Below are 17831 nucleotides of genomic sequence, written 5' to 3'. Positions count from 1 at the left end.
AGAGTGGGACACGACTGAGCCACTTCCACTTCACTTCAGGCTCCATCCATGTTGTTGCAAATGGCAGGATTTAATTCTTTTTTATGGCTGAATAGTATTCGTGTGTGTGTGTGTGAGAAACATCTTTATCCATTCATCCACTGATGGACACTTAGATAATTCAATTCTTAAAGAGGGTGCGTTCTTCTCTTGTCATGGAGTCCTGCAGGCATTTTAATGAGGGAAGGAGAGAGTTTCCTGTTTGGTGCTACTGGCTATTGTGCGACTCTTTCCCTTTTCACAAAGGGAGGCCTAAGGCTCACAGCTTTGACAACAGAATCCAGCTCAAAGTCAATATTGTTCAGCTTTGACTTGTTAAAATAGTTTTAATCTATTTATGGAAAATGATGATGGCTTTCCATGTATGAAAGTGATATAAAGTTTCCTTTGTAGTAAAAACAAACGAATTGTATGGAGAAAAGTATGGGTAAAAAGAAGTCAGGGTGAAGCACTTTTCACCCTGACGTGTGGGTAGTCCACTGATGAAGACTCCACACTTCCACTGCAGGGGGCACAGGTTTGACCCCCAGAGCTAAAGATCCTGTGTGCAGTGTGGCATAGCCAATTAACAAAAGAGAGAAGAACTCAGGGTGGTACCGAGGAAAGAAGAATGAAAAAATCCCATTCAAGGTTAGGGATGATCTGTCCAAGGGACAGGCAGACCCCCCTCCTCCTCTCCCATGCCTCTCCCATGCCCGCGATCAGGCAGGGACACTTGCTCAGGCCAGGTGCGGCCTTGGCATCTTCCCTGATGCAGGGATCCAGGCACCTACCGGGTGCTCAGAGTGACCTTTCTGATCACCTTTCCCATCCCACTGCAGCCTCTCCAAGTTTCTCCCTGGCCCCCCATCCAAGCCCGCTAGTTCAATCCATGACGTTTCAGTTCCTGCCTGGTACACACATAACCCCTTTGTCATCTCATAGACTCCCATTTCTCCTCAGTTCCTCATTGGTCCTCCTGGCCCTCTCATACCAGTGGGTAGGCTGAGGCCCAGAGGAAGGACTCCGCAGTGAATAAGCAGAGACCACAGCCACGCTGAAGCACCGCTCCTGGCTGCCGCGTCCATCCCAGTGTCTGCGCAGCCTTGGCGCCCAGCAGCGGCGAGTCCTGCCCCTGCTTCTGATGCACTTTCTTGTGGCCCATCTGAGAGTCAGTGTGTCACCCTCCCAGGGGACATGTGTCTCGAGAAAGAGTGATCTCTCCACCCTGAGTGTGGATGGCAGGTAGGGGCAGGGACCACAGAGATGTGCCCACCACACCTCTCGAGCACCGCTTGTGCCCTCTCTCTGGGGCCAGGGGTCTTACGTCCATACGTGTCCACACCCCAAGTCTCTGTGGTGACATGGGACCCACAGGGACCTCAGGGCCAAGGTGTGGCCTGCACAGCCATCTGCAGGGGTTTCCCATCTCCACCAGCCAGAACTGCCCCAAGACACTAGAGAACAAAGAGAGGTTCTGGAACCAGCAGAAAGTCTTGTTATACCAGTTTTATTGATACGGCTTTACAGCCCCCCGCAGAGCCCTACCGGCCAACTCAGACCGGCTCAGGCCACCTTCTTGCTCACGCGCTCGTAGATCACGCCTCCAAAGGTGGAGACCTGGAAGAAACAGCGGGAACAGAGGGAGTCACTGCAGGGAGCCCAAGGTGACCATGGGGCCTAGGGAAGGTAGACTGGCCTCTAGTCCCAGCCCTGATGGGATGTGGCACCGTTTCTCTGGGCCTCTGGTTCCCAGTTTGCTGCAAGGCTCACTCTGTTTACTTTTATGTGGCCAAAGTGTTAACATGTTGGCACGATGTGGCTTTCCTTGGGATAACCTTCACCTCGTCCATCCATTTCATTTCACCCATGCCAGTCACATTCCCCCCAATACTGAGCTTGTCCCATTGTACAGATGAGAAAGCTAAATGTTAGAGAAGTCAATCACCCCTCTGAGGAAGGCCACACTCACCCTCTACACCATTTAGCATTTATGGGGCCCCTGTGCTCAGTGATGGGGAGATACAGTCTCTGCCCTTGGGAAGTATAAGGTTTTGTGGAAGAGGCTGAAAAGAGGATGCTGTTCAGGAGAGGCCCGCTGTGTGCAGCACCCTGGGCTCAAGGCCAAGACACGCTGTCATCGGATATGCTTATAGCATCAGTTGGTCCTGATGCCCAGCAGAGGAGAGCTGCTTTCTTGTGGGAGGGGATGGGTGGCAAATGGAATTTTGTGGAAGCAGTTTTGCCTAAGGGCAGCAGTACAGTGATGTGTGATTTTCATATGGGGTGGATGGAGGATGGAGTGGAGGGGGAGGCCAGGGCTCTGCCTAGAGGAGAAGTGATGAGAGAAGGGGTGCTGGTGGTGGGTGGAGGTAGGAAGAGGGATGCTCACAAAATGCATCCCTGTGGGTGGAGAAGGAGGAGGGTGTCCAGAATAATTCTGGGTCTCCAGAGATGGGAGGAAATATGCAACCAAGACCACTTCTCTCTGGTACCTAGTCTGTCCATGTGCATATGTGTGTGTGCATTCTTGTGCGTGTGTGTGTGTGTGATGGCCATGAACTCTGGGCACTGCTCCCACTGTACAGACTCCATGGTCAGGTGCCCCCAGGAATTAGGAAACATTTGTTTCTTTTGGGAAGATGAGTTCTCCTGTCGGGCACAAATGTGCTTCGTTCTGCCCTGGGTTCTCCTTGTACCCCTCACAGGCTCTGCCCTGGGCTCTTCCTGCACCTCTCCCAGGCTGGGGAGCCTTGCGTCTGGGAGTCAGTGTCCTCTAGCTTTCATCAGATTCTCCAGGAGGTCAATTTCCATCCAGAAAAAAACGCTCGTGCCTGTGCTTAGTTGCTCAGTCGTGTCTGACTCTTTGCAACTCCATGGACTATAGCCCGCGTGGCTCCTTTGTCCATGGGATTCTCCAGGCAAGAATACTGGAGTGGATTGCCATTTCCTTTTCTCAGGGGATCTTCCCAACTCGGGAATCAAACCCTCATCTGCTCCATTGGCAGGAGGATTCTTTACTGCTGAGCCATTGGAGAAGCCTATGCCATATATATATGTGTATGTATATGTGGGTATACATATATGTACACAGACATATTTTAAAACACTATAGATTTTTTTTTTTAAACTAAAATGAAGGGAGGGAAAGAAGACCCATGGCCTGGGAAGAGCAGGCAGAGTTTAGAAATCAGCCAGTTTCATCTGCCTCCCCCACAGACTAGCTGTGTGGCCTTGGGCAAGTTGCCTATGTCTCTGAGCCTCTATGGCTTCTCTGTAAAATGGGAGTGATGTGAGGGCATTGAGGCTCTGCAGCCATGTGCTGCTTTTCTCTAGACTGGACTTGAGTGAGGAAAACAAGGAACGGGGAAGAGATTGCAAGATAGAGAGGAATGAGGGTGGCAGACCCTGCCTCCCTCAGCATGTCCTCCTGGAGGGGCTTGGGGAGGACAGCCCAGACCTCCCCTGGGGGTACTCTAGTCCAAGACATAGGCTCACGGGGAAATGACCGACATGTAGAAGCATCTTCCTTTTTCTCGTCACCTCATATCCGTTTCCTTCACCTAGGGAAACTGTGGAGCCCCTGGGGAAAGAGTTGAATGGGGGATGGAGCACCTCCAACCTGTGTTTACTAAGAGCCCACCTGCCAATGCAGGAGACACAGGAGACGAGGGCTCAATCCCTGGGTCAGGATGATCCCCTGGAGGAGGAAACGGCCTGTGGGAGGGGTCAGTCCACAGGTGTGTGAGTTGGTCCCGCCAACATTTTTTTAGAAATCTTTTAATTAGTTGCCAATATTGGCTAGTCTGGAAATTTCACTTGAAGTGCCAATTTCCAGCTTCTCTTGCAACACCAGAAGATAGAGCATTCAGGGCCTGAAGTCCCTCATGGAAGTGGGGGAGTGGCAGCTGTGCTTGGGCCCACCAGGACTCCCTGCTTCATTTATACTCTGGGAAGTCCAGACTTGTGCCCCTGAGGTGGCTGAGTGCGGGCACTGGAGTCTGGCGCCTAACACCAAATTCCTGCTCTGTCAAAAAAGCTCTGTGCCCTCTGGCCAATCTCTTAGTCACCCCGTGCCTCAGTCTCCTCACCTGCAAAATGGGAATAAAAACCCTTACCTAACAGCATGATTGTGAAGATCAGATGAAGTCATGTGCATCCAGCGATCAGCACAGAGCCCATGCCTGTGAAGCCAGCTTCCCAGAGGCCTGCCTCTCAGGGCAGAAGACCATCCTCTATATTATGTGGGAACCAGCAGGACACTTACCTCCACCAGCTTGCCATCCACAATCTCTACGGTGTGGTGGTAGTTGGCAGAGTCCACGACCACTTTCCCACCCTCCATCTTCACAGTGACCTGAAAGAGAAGCAAAAAGCAGCCTGAGTTGCAGAGCCCCCACAAATGCAGACCAGCCCTCGGGGGTGAATGGACCTGCCTTCAGCCCCAGCAGTCCCCCTCTAGGAAGTAATTTGTCCTATAGACACGTGATGCTACAGTCCGTGGGATCGCAAGGAGTTGGGCACAACTGAGCAACGGAACAACAACAACAACAAAGACATGTGATTGCATATATCCAAAGATACAGATAGTCTGTGCAAGCCACTGGACCTTCCTGTGCCTCGGTTTTCTCATCTCAATAATGGGGGTAGTACTGGTACCTACTCCATGGGGTTACTGTGAAGATTAAGTGATTTACTGTCATATATGTGGGCTTCCCAGGTGGTTCAGTGAAGAAGCGAAGAATCTGCCTGCCAATTCAGAAGGGGAGGCTTTGATCCTGAGGTCAGGAAGATTCCCTAGAAGAGTCAGACGTGACTGAGCAGTCACACATGATATCATGATATATGTAGAGTGCTTAGAGCAGTGCCTGGCTCCCTGCTAAGCACTCCTTGTTAGCTGCAGACTCTGTTATGATCATCGTTATTAAGTGATGCTGATGTCATCCGAGAGTGTTGATTGCAGCATTGTTTGTAACAGTGAACAACCTAAATATTCAACTTATGTTATCCTCCAGTCAATAGCCTAAATATCTATTAATGAGGGAATGGTGACTAGCATTTCCGTACTGTTGGACACAATACCACCATTAAGAAAAGACTAAGGCAACTCAATATGTGCTGACAAGGAAAGATACCATGAGAAGTTGTTAAATTTTTAAAATACCCAAGTGGCAGAATATCAATATTATGACTGCTTATCCCCACCCTGGCAATCTGAGGAGCGGAATACTTTCTTGGTCAGGGTTGGGGGCTACAGAGGGGACCTGGGATGGGTGGAAGACCTGAGGGGCCATTCTGGGTAGGAAGGGGATAAACAGCCAACTTTCACTTCTTTGCTACCCATGATTGCAGTTTCGAACCCAGATGAGTCTAGTTCTAGGGCCTGGGCAAGATTAATCTCTAGGTCACACTACAGGCAGCATAAAAATGTGGTTATGCTCTCTGGAACCAGACTGCCTGGGCGTGCAGGCCCAGCCTCGCTGTGGGATCTAGGCAACTATTTAATCACATGACTCAGCCCAACTCCCCCATCTGTAAAGTGGGGCAGTAGTTATAGCAACCTCATGGGCTTACCTGCATTAAGATATGGGACAGATCCAGCTAGTGTTGGGGATATATGTGTGAAGGATTCGGCAGATGGGAACAATTTTTATCATCATTATTGTGTCCATTATTGACGTATCATTAAAAACCAAGAATGGCTAAGTTGCCAAGTAACTCAAGCTCTTAATGCTGTAGACTAGACTTGAGAAGAAGGGCATCCCCGGTGGTGCTAGTGGTAAAGAACCCACCTGCCAATGTAGGAGACACAGGAGACCTGGATTTGATCCCTTGGTCAGGAAGATCCCCTGGAGGAGGGCATTGCAACCCACTCCAGTGTTCTTGCCTGGAGAACCCCATGGACAGAGGAGCCTGGCAGTCTACAGTCCATAGGGTCACAAAAGAGTTGGATGCGACTGAAGCGACTTAGCACTCACACACAGACTCAAGAAGAAGCCTCAGCTTAGGGAGCAGCCCCAGGGGACATGGTGGGGACCAAGAAGTCAGCCAGAGGCCTGGGGAAGGAGGGCGGGGTAGCCAGCAGGCTCTCACCTTGAACTTCTTGTTTCCCACGGTCTCCATCTCAGTCTCCTTGCCAATGGTGAAATTGTTGGAAATGGAGTGGCCCCCAGGGTAGTGCTGGGACCAGGTGAAGTTCTGCCCGTCCTGCTGTATCTCCGAGATGACCTTGAAGTTGCGGCCCTTTTCAATCCTGTCGCTGGAGAGCCCTGGGCCCAGGGACAAGCAGAGTGGCCGTGTAAGAGCTGCCTACAACCTGTGGCTTTGGGCACGAGCTTGCTTCCCCCATGGCAGGTTAGTGTGACAGTCAAGAGCACAAGCCCCAGTTCTGTCATGAGCCATGTGGCCTGGGCAAGTTACTATCTCTCCAAGGCTCAGGGTTTTCATCTGCAAACTGGGGATAATAAGGCCCATTTCTCAGGACTGTTGCAGGGGTTAAATGACAGTGATTGTGTCTGGTAAAACTGCCGGCATGAAGTTGACAATAATAGCTGCTCTTCTTAACTATACTAGAAATTTACTACTGTACTACTAGAAACTAGTATAGTAAAAAGTAGTATGCTAGAAATTTCCCACGCTCACAAAGTCCTAAAATGAATGAGACCTGCAAGACTGTCTTCTAATGCTCTTGTTTTACAGATACGGATTCCTGCAACTAGACTGTTGTAGGTGAAGCCAGGTCACTGTTCCTTCAGGGCCAGTCCCAGTACTTGACCCACAAGGGCTCTTTCCTCCCCATGGCCCCAGCCCCTGCTCTTGGGGCCCCTTTCCTACCTGGACCCAGGTAGGGCCCAGGTCCCCTGCGGCTGTCCTCTGAATCTAGACAGCTGCACTGCCTCACACTTGGCTGACACACCAAGATTTCTGCAGGATTGTCAAGTCCACTGTCTCTTTGGTCCCTCTCAACCAGTGTTTCAAATCGAGCAGTCAGAAGAGTGGGGTGTTTGATCTCCACCCATGGTGCCTAGCACTGTAAGAGGCCCTTGTTTGCTGAATGATGGAGTGAACGAGTAGCTTGTCAACCCTGGTCTCTGTGTTCCCACCCCTTTGTCACCTCTCCCCAGGCAGCATGTGGTGACATCACTCATCTCATCCTGGGCTCCAGGGGGGTCTCATGACCTCTGGCACTGATGCATGACCGTGGGCAGTTCTTGCTGAAATGCCCCATCGGTAACATTAGGTTGGCCCATGCATACAGCAAGCATTCAATAAATGTTTGAGTGAATAAACCAATCAACTCTCCATCTCACCCATTACTAGCTTTGTGACCTTGCACTAGTCACTCGACTTCTCTGAGCCTCATGGATTTTGGGTTCCCTGTGCAGAGCTGGCTGTGACGCCCAACCCCAGGAAGGTGCTCTCAGGAGCTCACTCACCCAGGCGCTTCATGAACTCATCATAGTTCTTCTCACTCTCAGTCTCGTACTTGCCAGTGAAGGCCATGCTGCCGAAGAGCTGGAGCCTCTGGAGCAAAGGATGAGAAGGAAGAGCTGTGGTGCTGAGGGGCCTGGTGCCTCCGCTTATAAACCCTCCTGGATGCTGAGGCTCAGCCCCAAAGTCACCCCACTTCTCCTTCCCACCCATGAAGAGGAAGCACTTGCAATTTTATGATGTGGGCAGGACGTGGAGGAGCAAAAACCCCGAGGTTATTCACCCTGGGGACTTGCTGGCTGGAATCCCATTGCCATTGGCAAGGCTAGGGATGGCTCTGCTACAGGGTTTGAGTGATCATCCATCTCTGCCCAGCCCTCCTCCATCCAGCCATCCATGTCCTCCATCCATGCTCCCAGCATCCCTCCTTTACTCAGTCACCCCTGCATTCACTGACCAGAGTGTGTCAGGTACCTCAGTGTGGGGCCAGCACTGAGGAAACAGTGAGACATACCCCCTTCCCCAGAGAGCTTCCAGTCTGGTGCAGTGACAGAACACACCCGCAGAGAATCCTCGTGCACACAGGATGGGGTGTGTTCTGAGACGCCCAGATCTGGGGAAGAAGCAGTGGGGTCCCGCTGGCTGGTGCAGCTTTGCATAGCAAGTGGCATTTAATACAGGTCTTGAACGAATTTGGATGTTTAGAAAAGTGGTAAGGTTGGAAGAGGCAGATAACATTTTAAGTTGAGATCAATGTGATGAAGGTGGGTACGGCCACCAAGAAAGGAAACAATGAGTTTGTCTGTAGCAAAGAACACTTGCAGAAGCGCAGGCATGAGATAGGTGTAGATGGTGTGATCATCTGCACCCATGGAGTGTAGCCCATGAGCCAGGGAGCCAATTGGAGGAGGCAGTGCCAATTGCCCTAGAGACCAGCTATGTGCCAGGCATGGGCTGGGAGTGTGGCAAATTTCAGTCTGTTCCAGCTAAGCAACTGGGAGGGCCAGGCGTCCGGCCCCAACTTCCTGTCCCTGTTCTTCTGTGGTTGTGCTGGATCTCCATTGTAAGGCACAGCTTCTCTAGTTGTGGCACACAGGTTTAGTTGCCCCACAGCATGCAGGATCTTAGTTCCCCAACCAGGGATCAAACCCGTGTCCCCTGCATTGGAAGGCAGATACTTAACCACTGGACCACCAGGGAAGTCCCCTTGTCTCAGTTCTGACTCTGACACCACTTCACACTCAAGGACTCCATCCCCTTGTGATAACTCCTGCCCTGCCTGTCTCGTGGGACTGCTCTCTGGATCAAATAGATTGGCCATGCAAAGTATGAAGCACTTACAAAGGCTTTCATGTTTATTATTATTAAGGAAAGTTTTGCATCTGTCTCCTTTTTTAAAGTCCCTTAGAATCCCCATCATCTATATGCAAAGCAGAATTCACCACAGTTGCTAACCTCAGACCTGGGACTGAGTGGTTTCTGAACTGATGAAACCAGTTTTGCCACATTCTGCAAATCTACAATTTTCAATTTTAGAATTCCTTACCCCAGCCAAGGGTCTTATTTTAAAAACAACAACAACAACAACATCAACACATACCCATAGTGTCTCCCCTCCACCCTATCTTGGATTTTCTGATGCTAAATTATATATGTTAAAATTGCATTAATTCAGAGCAAGTGACAGTTCTGGCAGAGATGTCCTTGATAACAGTTGGTATCTGTCCTCTCAGACTTTTAAGTGAATACCTATACTTTCTTCTGTAAATAAGATTATATTGTTCTGTCATGTATTCTTTATGTAATGATGTAAGTACATGTGTGTATCATTACATAAAGGTATACCACATTCTACGGTATGTATATTTCACAATTTATATAACTATTGCTGGGCCTTTAGGTTGTTCCCAATCTTTTTCTGTTATAAATAACTCTGAGACAAAATTCTCATTCACTCCCCTTGGTGTACACGTCGGCTTATTTACTAAGATTATTTACTAAAGATGAATTCCTAGACATGCAATTCCTAGAACAAAGGGATTTTGTACCTAAAGTTATATATAAACTTAGATGTAAGTTAAAAACTGTATCTATACTAGAACAGTTTACACTCCTATCTAGAGCATATGAGGATTTCCCTTCATTGATCCATTTCCCCTTATCCCCAAATGCCGCAACAAAGGATATTGAACGCTGCAACCAAGACCTGGCACAGCCAGGTGTATATATATTTAATGGCAGCTTTATAGAAACACGGGGCTGTGTTTACAAAGCAGTGCTGAGCAAAGAAAAAGAGAATGGAATATTGCATTTACATGGTGCCTGTGGCTATTATAGGGCTTCCCAGGTGGCTCAATGGTAAAGAATCCAACTGCCAATGTAGGACCCAGGAGATGCATTGGCGACATAACAATGACAGTAATAGCTAACACCTACTGAGTGTTTACCATCCATTGGGCGTGATGCTGAGTGTTCTACATGGATTCTCTCATTTAATCTTCCAAACAACTCTATGAAGTAAATACCATTACTGTCCCCATTTTTTCAAGGAGGAAACCAGGAAACCAAGGTTCAGAGAAGTTAAGTATCCCAGTCAGAGTCACAGAGTCCCTGTGTGTAGTTCGTATTTACTACCAAGACAATTTTCAGCATCATTTAAAGACATTTCCAAAAACCTTCCATAATCCCATTACTTTTTCTTTCTCTTATCTCTTTGGCTCCTCTCTCTCCTCTCTCATCCTTGCTTTCTTTCTCACTGACTCTAATTATAACAGATATATAATAGCCATAGTCACCATGTAAATGCAATATTCCATTCTCTTTTTCTTTGCTCAGTATTGGTTTGTAAATACAGTCCCATGTTTCTGTAAAACTGCCATTTATATATCGATATAGGTTTGGCTGTGCTGGGTCTTGGTTGCAGCATTCAGAATCTTTAGTGGTGGCGTGAGGGATATAGTTCACTGAGCAGAGATCAAACCTGGGCATAGAGTCTTAGCTGCTGAACTGCCAGGGAGGTCACAGAGCTGCCATGTTTATTGTTAGAAACGGCTGCATAATGTTTGCTGTTGGAATTTTAGGGGGTGCCCAGGTTACCCCTTTAAATGTGAGGCCACATGAGCTTGTTTACATGTATTTTCTTGCATTAAAGGATTACCAAGTTATGGGATCTGGAACATTCTTACAACTCTTAATATGTGTTGCCACATTGGGACTGAATTGGGTTAGCCCCTGATTGCCCAGTTGCTGGTATCTAAAGACACTGTTTTCCCTTGCCTTTTCCCCCACCTAGCAGTATATCATAGACATTAATGGATCTTATTTCTTCATGGAAACTGAAACTACCCCATTCACTATTTAAAGGGACTTTCCAAACGGAGAAATCCACTGGTCTAGTTACTTTTCACTTTCATGCATTGGAGAAGGAAATGGCAACCCACTCCAGTGTTCTTGCCTGGAGAATCCCAGGGATGGCAGAGCCTGGTGGGCTACCATCTATGGGGTAGCACAGAGTCAGACATGACTGAAGTGACTTAGCAGCAGCAGGCGTAGGAAGCCAATAAGAGCATTTGCCGTCTCCCAGGAAAGCTTGGAGGAAAGTAATTCCACAGTAGTATTTGGGATGTAGGTTAGATGTAAGATAAGCTAGAGAGGTTTAGGGGATGGGATATAGTCTCCTCAAATCCCCTGGGGTCTCTAGGAAGTATGCCCTTTTACCTTTGTGCCTTGGCCTGCCTGGAATGACTGCTCACCTTTCACCTGTCTTTCCAAATTTGAATTGTCCTCCCAACTCCACCTTCCCCAGGGAGCCTTCTTCTATTACTCCAACCTATAGATAAATCAGTTACAGTAATCTGCCTGGTGTGTACCAGCTGCTTGTAATGGCTCATGGGGAAACCTGGGCTTTAGAGTCACAATATTAACCAAGACTTCAGACAGAGTCTTTATTCATTCAGAAAACACTATCTGAGTACCTACTGTGCACTAGACCCTGGAACTACCAAGTACCTGTCCTCAAGTCTTGTGAGAGACCCAGGCTAGTAAACAGGCAGTTGCCACGTGGTGTGATAAATGAGATAAAGGCTGTTACATCGGAGTATTTTGAAAAACAGAGGCATCAGTCTTGTCACCTCTTAAGGGTCAGGGAAGGCTGGTGTGAGGAAAATTGGCAAATAAACCAGTAGTAAGTGGGAAGCCGAAACTTGAGTCTGGCGCCTTAGACCACTCGGGCATCCTGACAAGCTGGAATAAAAATACCCGTTTTCTGGGACTTCCCTGGTGATCCAGTGGTTAAGACTCTGAGCTTTGAATGCAGGGGACTTGGGTTCGATTCCTCGTCAGGGAATTAGATCCTGCGTGCTGCAACTAAAATCCTACACGTGGCCACAAAGATCCCGGGTGCTGCAACTAAGACCCAGTGCAGCCAAATAAATAAAACAGAATCAGACCTGTCTTCCAGAGACTAAATAGGATTAAATGAGAGTATATAAATAAAGGGCTTAGCACAGGATCTAGCCTTTTGTAGGTGTTCATTGAATGGTACTATTATTTCTCTGTGTGTGTGTGTGTGTGTGTGTGCTTAGAGGCTCAGTCATGTCTGACTCTTTGCAACCCCATGGACCATAGCCCACCAGGCTCTGGAGTGGGTTGCCATTCCCTTCTCCGGGGGATCTTCCCAACTCAGGGATCGAATGCAAGTCTCCTGCACTGCAGGCAGATTCTTTACCACTGAGCCACAAGGGATGCCCGCTATTTATTGTAGCATTAGTTTAACTCTTCACAAAATGTGTCTTTTATCTCCCAATCAGATTATAATCCCTTTAAGGAAAGAGGCTGCATTTCCTACTTGTTTATGGCTGTGTACCTAGTAAGCACTGGGACATCTCTGATTTTGTTTTTTTGGTTCAGAGCAGTCTGGAATAGGCTGTGAGACTGTTTTCCAAGTGTGGTCTTAATCATACACTGCTAAGGGTGCAGGAGAGGAGGGCATGTGAAAAATGGAAACCTATGGGCCCTGCGCCACAGGAGTTCTGATTTGATCAGCCTCGTGGGGCCCTGGAATCCCCGGTAGTCATGCTGTATTACCCTGAGAAGCTCCAGGCCAGGGTTCGTGGGCAGCGGCTGGCAGATGGACCAGATGGATTCACCAGACCTCGACTTCACTCTCTCACATGGACTTCCTTGTGAATGGTCAGAACCGTTTTCTCCTCAGTAGCTCATCCAAAGCCAGCAGCACAGACAGGATGGGAGGGGCAGGGGTGTGGGAAGGGACAGGCTTGGCACCAGGACACCTGACTCAGCTGTGTTCCTCTTAACTGGAATCCCTGTGCCTTCCACCCACCCTCCAGCCTTCCACCCACCCACTCTCTCTCTCTCTCCCTCTTCAACTGAGGTTCACCTATTTGTTCAGACACTCATTGAGAACCTTCCAAGAGGAGTAAATGAACTCAAACTGCTTCCGTGTAACAGTGAGGTTTTATGGGGGCAATTGAACCCCTAGAGCAGTTATTCCCCATGGAGATAAAGAATGGCCCCAAGGTTAATCCCCCCTGGGCCACCCCAACTTCCCACCTGGACTCTGGCTCCTGCGTCAAATCAGCCACCATTATTTCTGAGAATAACTAGTGAAGAAAGTAGCAAATGCAGGTGCTTGAGTCCACAGTTGGAACATGAACCCTTGACCTCCCCCTAACCTCCTCACCCCAAGACTTTCCAGGGCCATGTATGAAGTGAGTGATCCATCAGAGTTATAGATTCCTTGATCAGCCACCCATCCCCTTCCTCTTCTTTCCTCAACCAAGAATCTGAAATGCTAACTAGGGTTAATCCTGGAGTACTCAGGCTGAGTGGGACCTCTGATGGCAATTTATTCCACGACAGTTCTCCTAGCTCTGCTCTCAATGGTTAGAGAATAAGAAATTAAGCATTCTCTTGGAAAATCCAGTTGACACTTGGTTTATCCACAAATAGAACCTAGAAATTTAAAATTAGAGGAGATAGAGGCTCTGAGGTCAGGCTCCCTAGGTTTAAATCCCAGCTCTGCTACTTGCTGGCAGAGTGTACTTGGTTAAATTAGCTATCTTCCTGTGTCTCAGTTCTCTCATCTGCAAAATGGAGATAATAACTGCTTCTAACTTAAAGGGTTTTTATGAGTATTAAATGAGTTAATTTTCATAAAGCAACTTTTTCAGAGCCTGGCACAGTATATAAGAGCGTGTTAAATTAATGTTGCTGGGGCAGGCTGGCTATGCAGCCTCAGCATCACTGTATCTGGTCACCAGCTTTGCAGTGACAGTTATGTCCATCATTGCTAAGCATCCAGTGCCCCCGAGTTCAGTCCTCATTCTTGCCTTTTCTCTAAGCACTTATTTCCTTGGTGATCTCATCCCGTCCATGGGCTTATTATTATTTTTAATGCTGAATTTTTAGCTGGTTTGTTGTTGTTGTTTTAATTTTGGCTGTGCTGGGTCTTTGTGCAATGCATGGATTTCTCTTGTGGTGCAAAGGCTCTAGAATGTGCAGGCTCAGTAGTTGAGGCATGTGGGATCTCTAGTTGCCCACAGCATGTGGGATTTTAGTTCTGTGACCAGTTTTATAACCCATGTCCTTTGCATTGGAGGGGAATTCTTAACCACTGGATCACCAAGGGAAGTCCCCAGTTTATTGGCTTGAAATATCAACTGTATGTCAATGACTCTCAGATATTTTCCCCATCTGAGACCTCCTCTCTGAATTTACATTCAACTGCCCACCTAACAGCTCCACTTCATGTCTTGTGCCATCTCAGACTGACAGGTCCAAAACTCCTATTCTTAGGCCCTCAACAAAGCCAACTCCTCCTCATCTCCAATAATGGGGAATCCTAGCAGCCAGCATCTGTTGTGCACCCGCAGCATGCTAAATGCTTTACATAAATTATTACTCAAATTTTCCCAACCAGTCTATTGGGTAGGTCTTGATATTATCCCCACTGTATAAATAAGGAAACAGGCTCAGAAATGTCACGGTTAGTTGACTGAGAAAGCAGTTTTACTTCAGGTCTTGCAGTCGTGACTTCTAACCAAATGCAGCAGTTGAATTCAGATGCAGCCTCCAGAACCAGCAGGCTCTTGGAGACCATGATTCCTCCTATGGTACTTAGCAGGTGATCCCTAAATGCCCGACACAGTGCTAAGGACTCGACACATGGCATCTCATTTAATCCCTGCAACAAACTTCTGAGAAATCTGTCCTTACCCCTATTTACAGAAAAGAAAGCCTAGGCTCAGAAAGGTTAGGTGGCTTGTTTAGGGTCACACAGCTTGTTGTTGATCAAGATTGGGTGTGAACTCATTTTTTTTCTGACCTGAAGTGATATCTGCCACCACTATGGCTCTCTGATGAAAAGCAGAATGCCAGTGTCTGGCTCTAACATCAGAGTTACAATCCATGCATTCATTCATTCAAAATACATTTACTGTATTTCCCTAACAAACCTGGCTGTGTTAGGGAAGGAAGATACACAGCAGAAGAGAAAACAGTCCCCACCCCATTGAATGAATCTCCTAGCCTCATGGCTCATTCCCTTTCCCCAGGTTCATCTCCTACTCTTGGCCTCATTTCCCTTCCTATCCAGCCCGTGGGTGCTTCACATTTGTTTATTTGGTTGCACTGGGTCTGTGTTGTGGCACATGGGATGTTCGTTGTTTCACGTGGGATCTTTCGCTGCAGCACACGGACTTTCTAGTTGCAGCGTGCAGGCTCAGTAGCTGCCTCTCGTAGACTTAGTTTCTCCACGGTGTGTGAGGTCTTAGTTACTGGACTGGGGGTTGAACCTGCATCCCTGCACTGCAAGGCAGACTCTTAGCCACTGGACCCCCAGGGAAATCCCAGATGCTTTACTTCTTTTGCTAGGACTCTCAATGTCCTTTGGCCACCCTGGCTTCCCAGGTCCCATCTTTGGACAAAAAAAAAATAGTCTTTCCACTCCCCTTACTAGTGCTGACTACAACCAGAAGAAAACACGCAACTGAAAGTGGGGGAGGAGCGCATCACCACTACAAATTCATGGTCAGCTCTCAGCCAAGTTTTGAACAGCTCAGTGGTATTACCCTCATCAGTGGTGGTTCCCAACTCCATTATCTATGCCAACTACCCTTATCAAGTCTTCTACATCACTCCCACTGCCTGCCTGCCAGCCCTATCCCCTGCTATCACTTTAATGACCTTAAATTAATCCACCATATGAATATACTGGGGGATTTCCTGGTGGTTCAGTGATTAAGAATCCACCTGCCAAGCAGGAGATGCAGGTTTGATCCCAGAGCTGGGAAGATCCCCTGGAGAAGGAAATGGCAACGCACTCCAGTATTTCTTGCCTGGGAATTCTTCATGGACAGAGGAGCCTGGTGGGCTACAGTCCATGGGGTCACAAAGAGTCAGACATGACTGAGTGACTGACATTTTCACTTCACTCCCTGACCAAAGATTGAACCCAGGCCCCCTGCATTGGGAGCATGGATTCTTAGCCACTGAGCCACCAGAGAAGTCCCCCACCGTCCCTTCTTATAGTCCTCCACTGGAGACTCAAATTCCCAGCTCAACCAATTACTGGCTATATCGACAGGTCACTTAACCTTTGTGTTTGGGACTCCTTGTGGGCAGAATGGGGCTAACAGTTAAACCTGACTCCTAGAGACATGGGGAGAACTGGATAACCCAACACATGAAGGTATGTAGGAAGGCGCATGATGCTGCTGCTACTGCTGAGTCGCTTCAGTCGTGTCCAACTCTGTGCGACCCCGTAGACGGCAGCCTACCAGGCTCCCCCGTCCCTGGGATTCTCAAGGCAAGAACACTGGAGTGGGTTGCCATTTCCTTCTCCAAGGAAGGCACATAAGACCTAGCAAATACTTAATAGATGCTACCTAATTTAAAGGACTATTTTTTAGTGGTCATTTTGACTTTTCACCTTGTGAGCCTCTTTTCCTTAAATGATACTGAATCATATTAATGACTACTATTAATATAAGAGAATGTAAAAATTCTCCTGAAAATAGAAAAAGATTAAAAATAGCTTTTAAAACAGCCAGTCAATTCAGCCAGTATCATTAAAGCAGGCAAAGTCTCAAGGTGCTATAGTGTTATTTATGTTATGATTTCCAAGTCTTAATTGGAAATTCCATTTATAGCAAATGACCTAGGAGCCTCTTGAGTCAAGTGGAATCATACACAGAAATGCATAGCTGTTAAAAATACCATGACCTTTTGTTACAGTGGTAGTTTTGTGCTGGGTGGTGCTAGTGCTAAAGAATCCGCCTGCCAATGCAGGAAATGTAAAAGTCGTGGGTTCAACCCCTGGGTTGGAAAGATATCCCATCCCTGGAGAAGGGGATGGCAATGCACTATAGGCAGGTATCCTTGCCTGGAGAATCCCATGGACTGAGGAGTCTGGTGGGCTACAGTCCATAGGGTCACAAAGAGATGGACACGACTGAACCGACTTAACATGCATAGGTTTGTATTTGTGTGTATTTTTGTCTTTAAATTGCACATAATACTATAAATAATTTATTACTGAACCAGTAATAAATTATTACTTCCCAGGTGGTTTAGTGCTAAGGAATCTGCCTGCTAATGCAAGAGACACAGCAAACTCAGGTTTGATCCCTGAGTTGGGAAGATTCCCTCAAGGATAAAATGGCAACCCACTCTAGTATTCTTGCCTGAAAAATCCCATGGACAGAGGAGCCTGGCAGGCCACAATCCATGGGGTCACAAAAAGTCAGACACGACTGAGCAACCAAGCAAGCTCGCTTAAAAAAAAAAAAAATGTACCAGGAGACAAAGTTCTGTTGGCCTAACTAGGTTGTATTCAACTCCTGGGGGTGGGTGGAAGGTCTTGACTGACAGTCCCATGAAGACCCACGTGCAGCAGGGGCAGAGGCAGCCCTTCAAGGAACAGGTAAGGCCTCATACAGAGGAAGGGGGAGTGCATGCTGGGCAGGCAAGAACCCTGAATCCTCTTTATAATTTCTCAGCAGCTCAGAGCCACCCCGCCATGTCTCCTGGTCTGACCCTTGCTGGGGCCATAGCCAGCAAGGAGGAGGAAGCAAGGAGGATAGACCCAACAACATCCAAACAACCTGCCCTCCAAACTTAGAACCAAAGCAGCCTGTGACCCTTGAAAAATATTGCTTCAGGCCAAAGTCAGGTGCCGAAAGGTCTTCATACAGTTCCTGTGCAGTTATTCATTGCCCCCTCTCCTGCCGCTGGCTAACCATGATTAATACCTGTGGCAGCCATAGGAATCACTCCTAATGAATTTCTAATGAACTCATTTGGTGCTAATGTGGTATGTAATTCCACGGGACACTCATTATAATTTAGCCTTATTAAGTCTC

General features: G+C 47.8%; 1 protein-coding gene across 1 annotated transcript; it reads right to left on the bottom strand.

Annotated features, from left to right (window-relative positions):
* Positions 1-1512: 1512 nt before the first annotated feature.
* Positions 1513-7610, bottom strand: FABP6 (fatty acid binding protein 6). Its single transcript, XM_019963682.2, has 4 exons — positions 7455-7610; positions 6112-6287; positions 4286-4375; positions 1513-1638 (listed from the first exon to the last, which is right to left on the bottom strand). Exons 1-4 carry the CDS (start codon positions 7519-7521, stop codon positions 1585-1587), a joined length of 387 nt encoding a protein of 128 aa, XP_019819241.1. The 5' UTR covers positions 7522-7610; the 3' UTR covers positions 1513-1584.
* Between the last annotated feature and the right edge of the window lie 10221 nt (positions 7611-17831).

The sequence above is a fragment of the Bos indicus genome, chromosome 7, assembly GCF_029378745.1.
Source record: "Bos indicus isolate NIAB-ARS_2022 breed Sahiwal x Tharparkar chromosome 7, NIAB-ARS_B.indTharparkar_mat_pri_1.0, whole genome shotgun sequence".
NCBI lineage: Eukaryota > Metazoa > Chordata > Mammalia > Artiodactyla > Bovidae > Bos > Bos indicus.
Note: the sequence above shows the minus strand (reverse complement) of the source record. Positions and strands in the feature narration are given on the sequence as shown.

Coding starts and splice junctions, on each gene's coding strand:
- FABP6 (XM_019963682.2), bottom strand. CDS start 7,521: ATGGCCTTCACTGGCAAGTACGAGACTGAGAGTGAGAAGAACTATGAT. Junction 6,288..7,454: donor TGAGTTCATGAAGCGCCTGG/GTGAGTGAGCTC, acceptor CCCTGGGCCCAG/GGCTCTCCAGCGACAGGATT. Junction 1,639..4,285: donor TGGATGGCAAGCTGGTGGAG/GTAAGTGTCCTG, acceptor TGTTTCTTCCAG/GTCTCCACCTTTGGAGGCGT.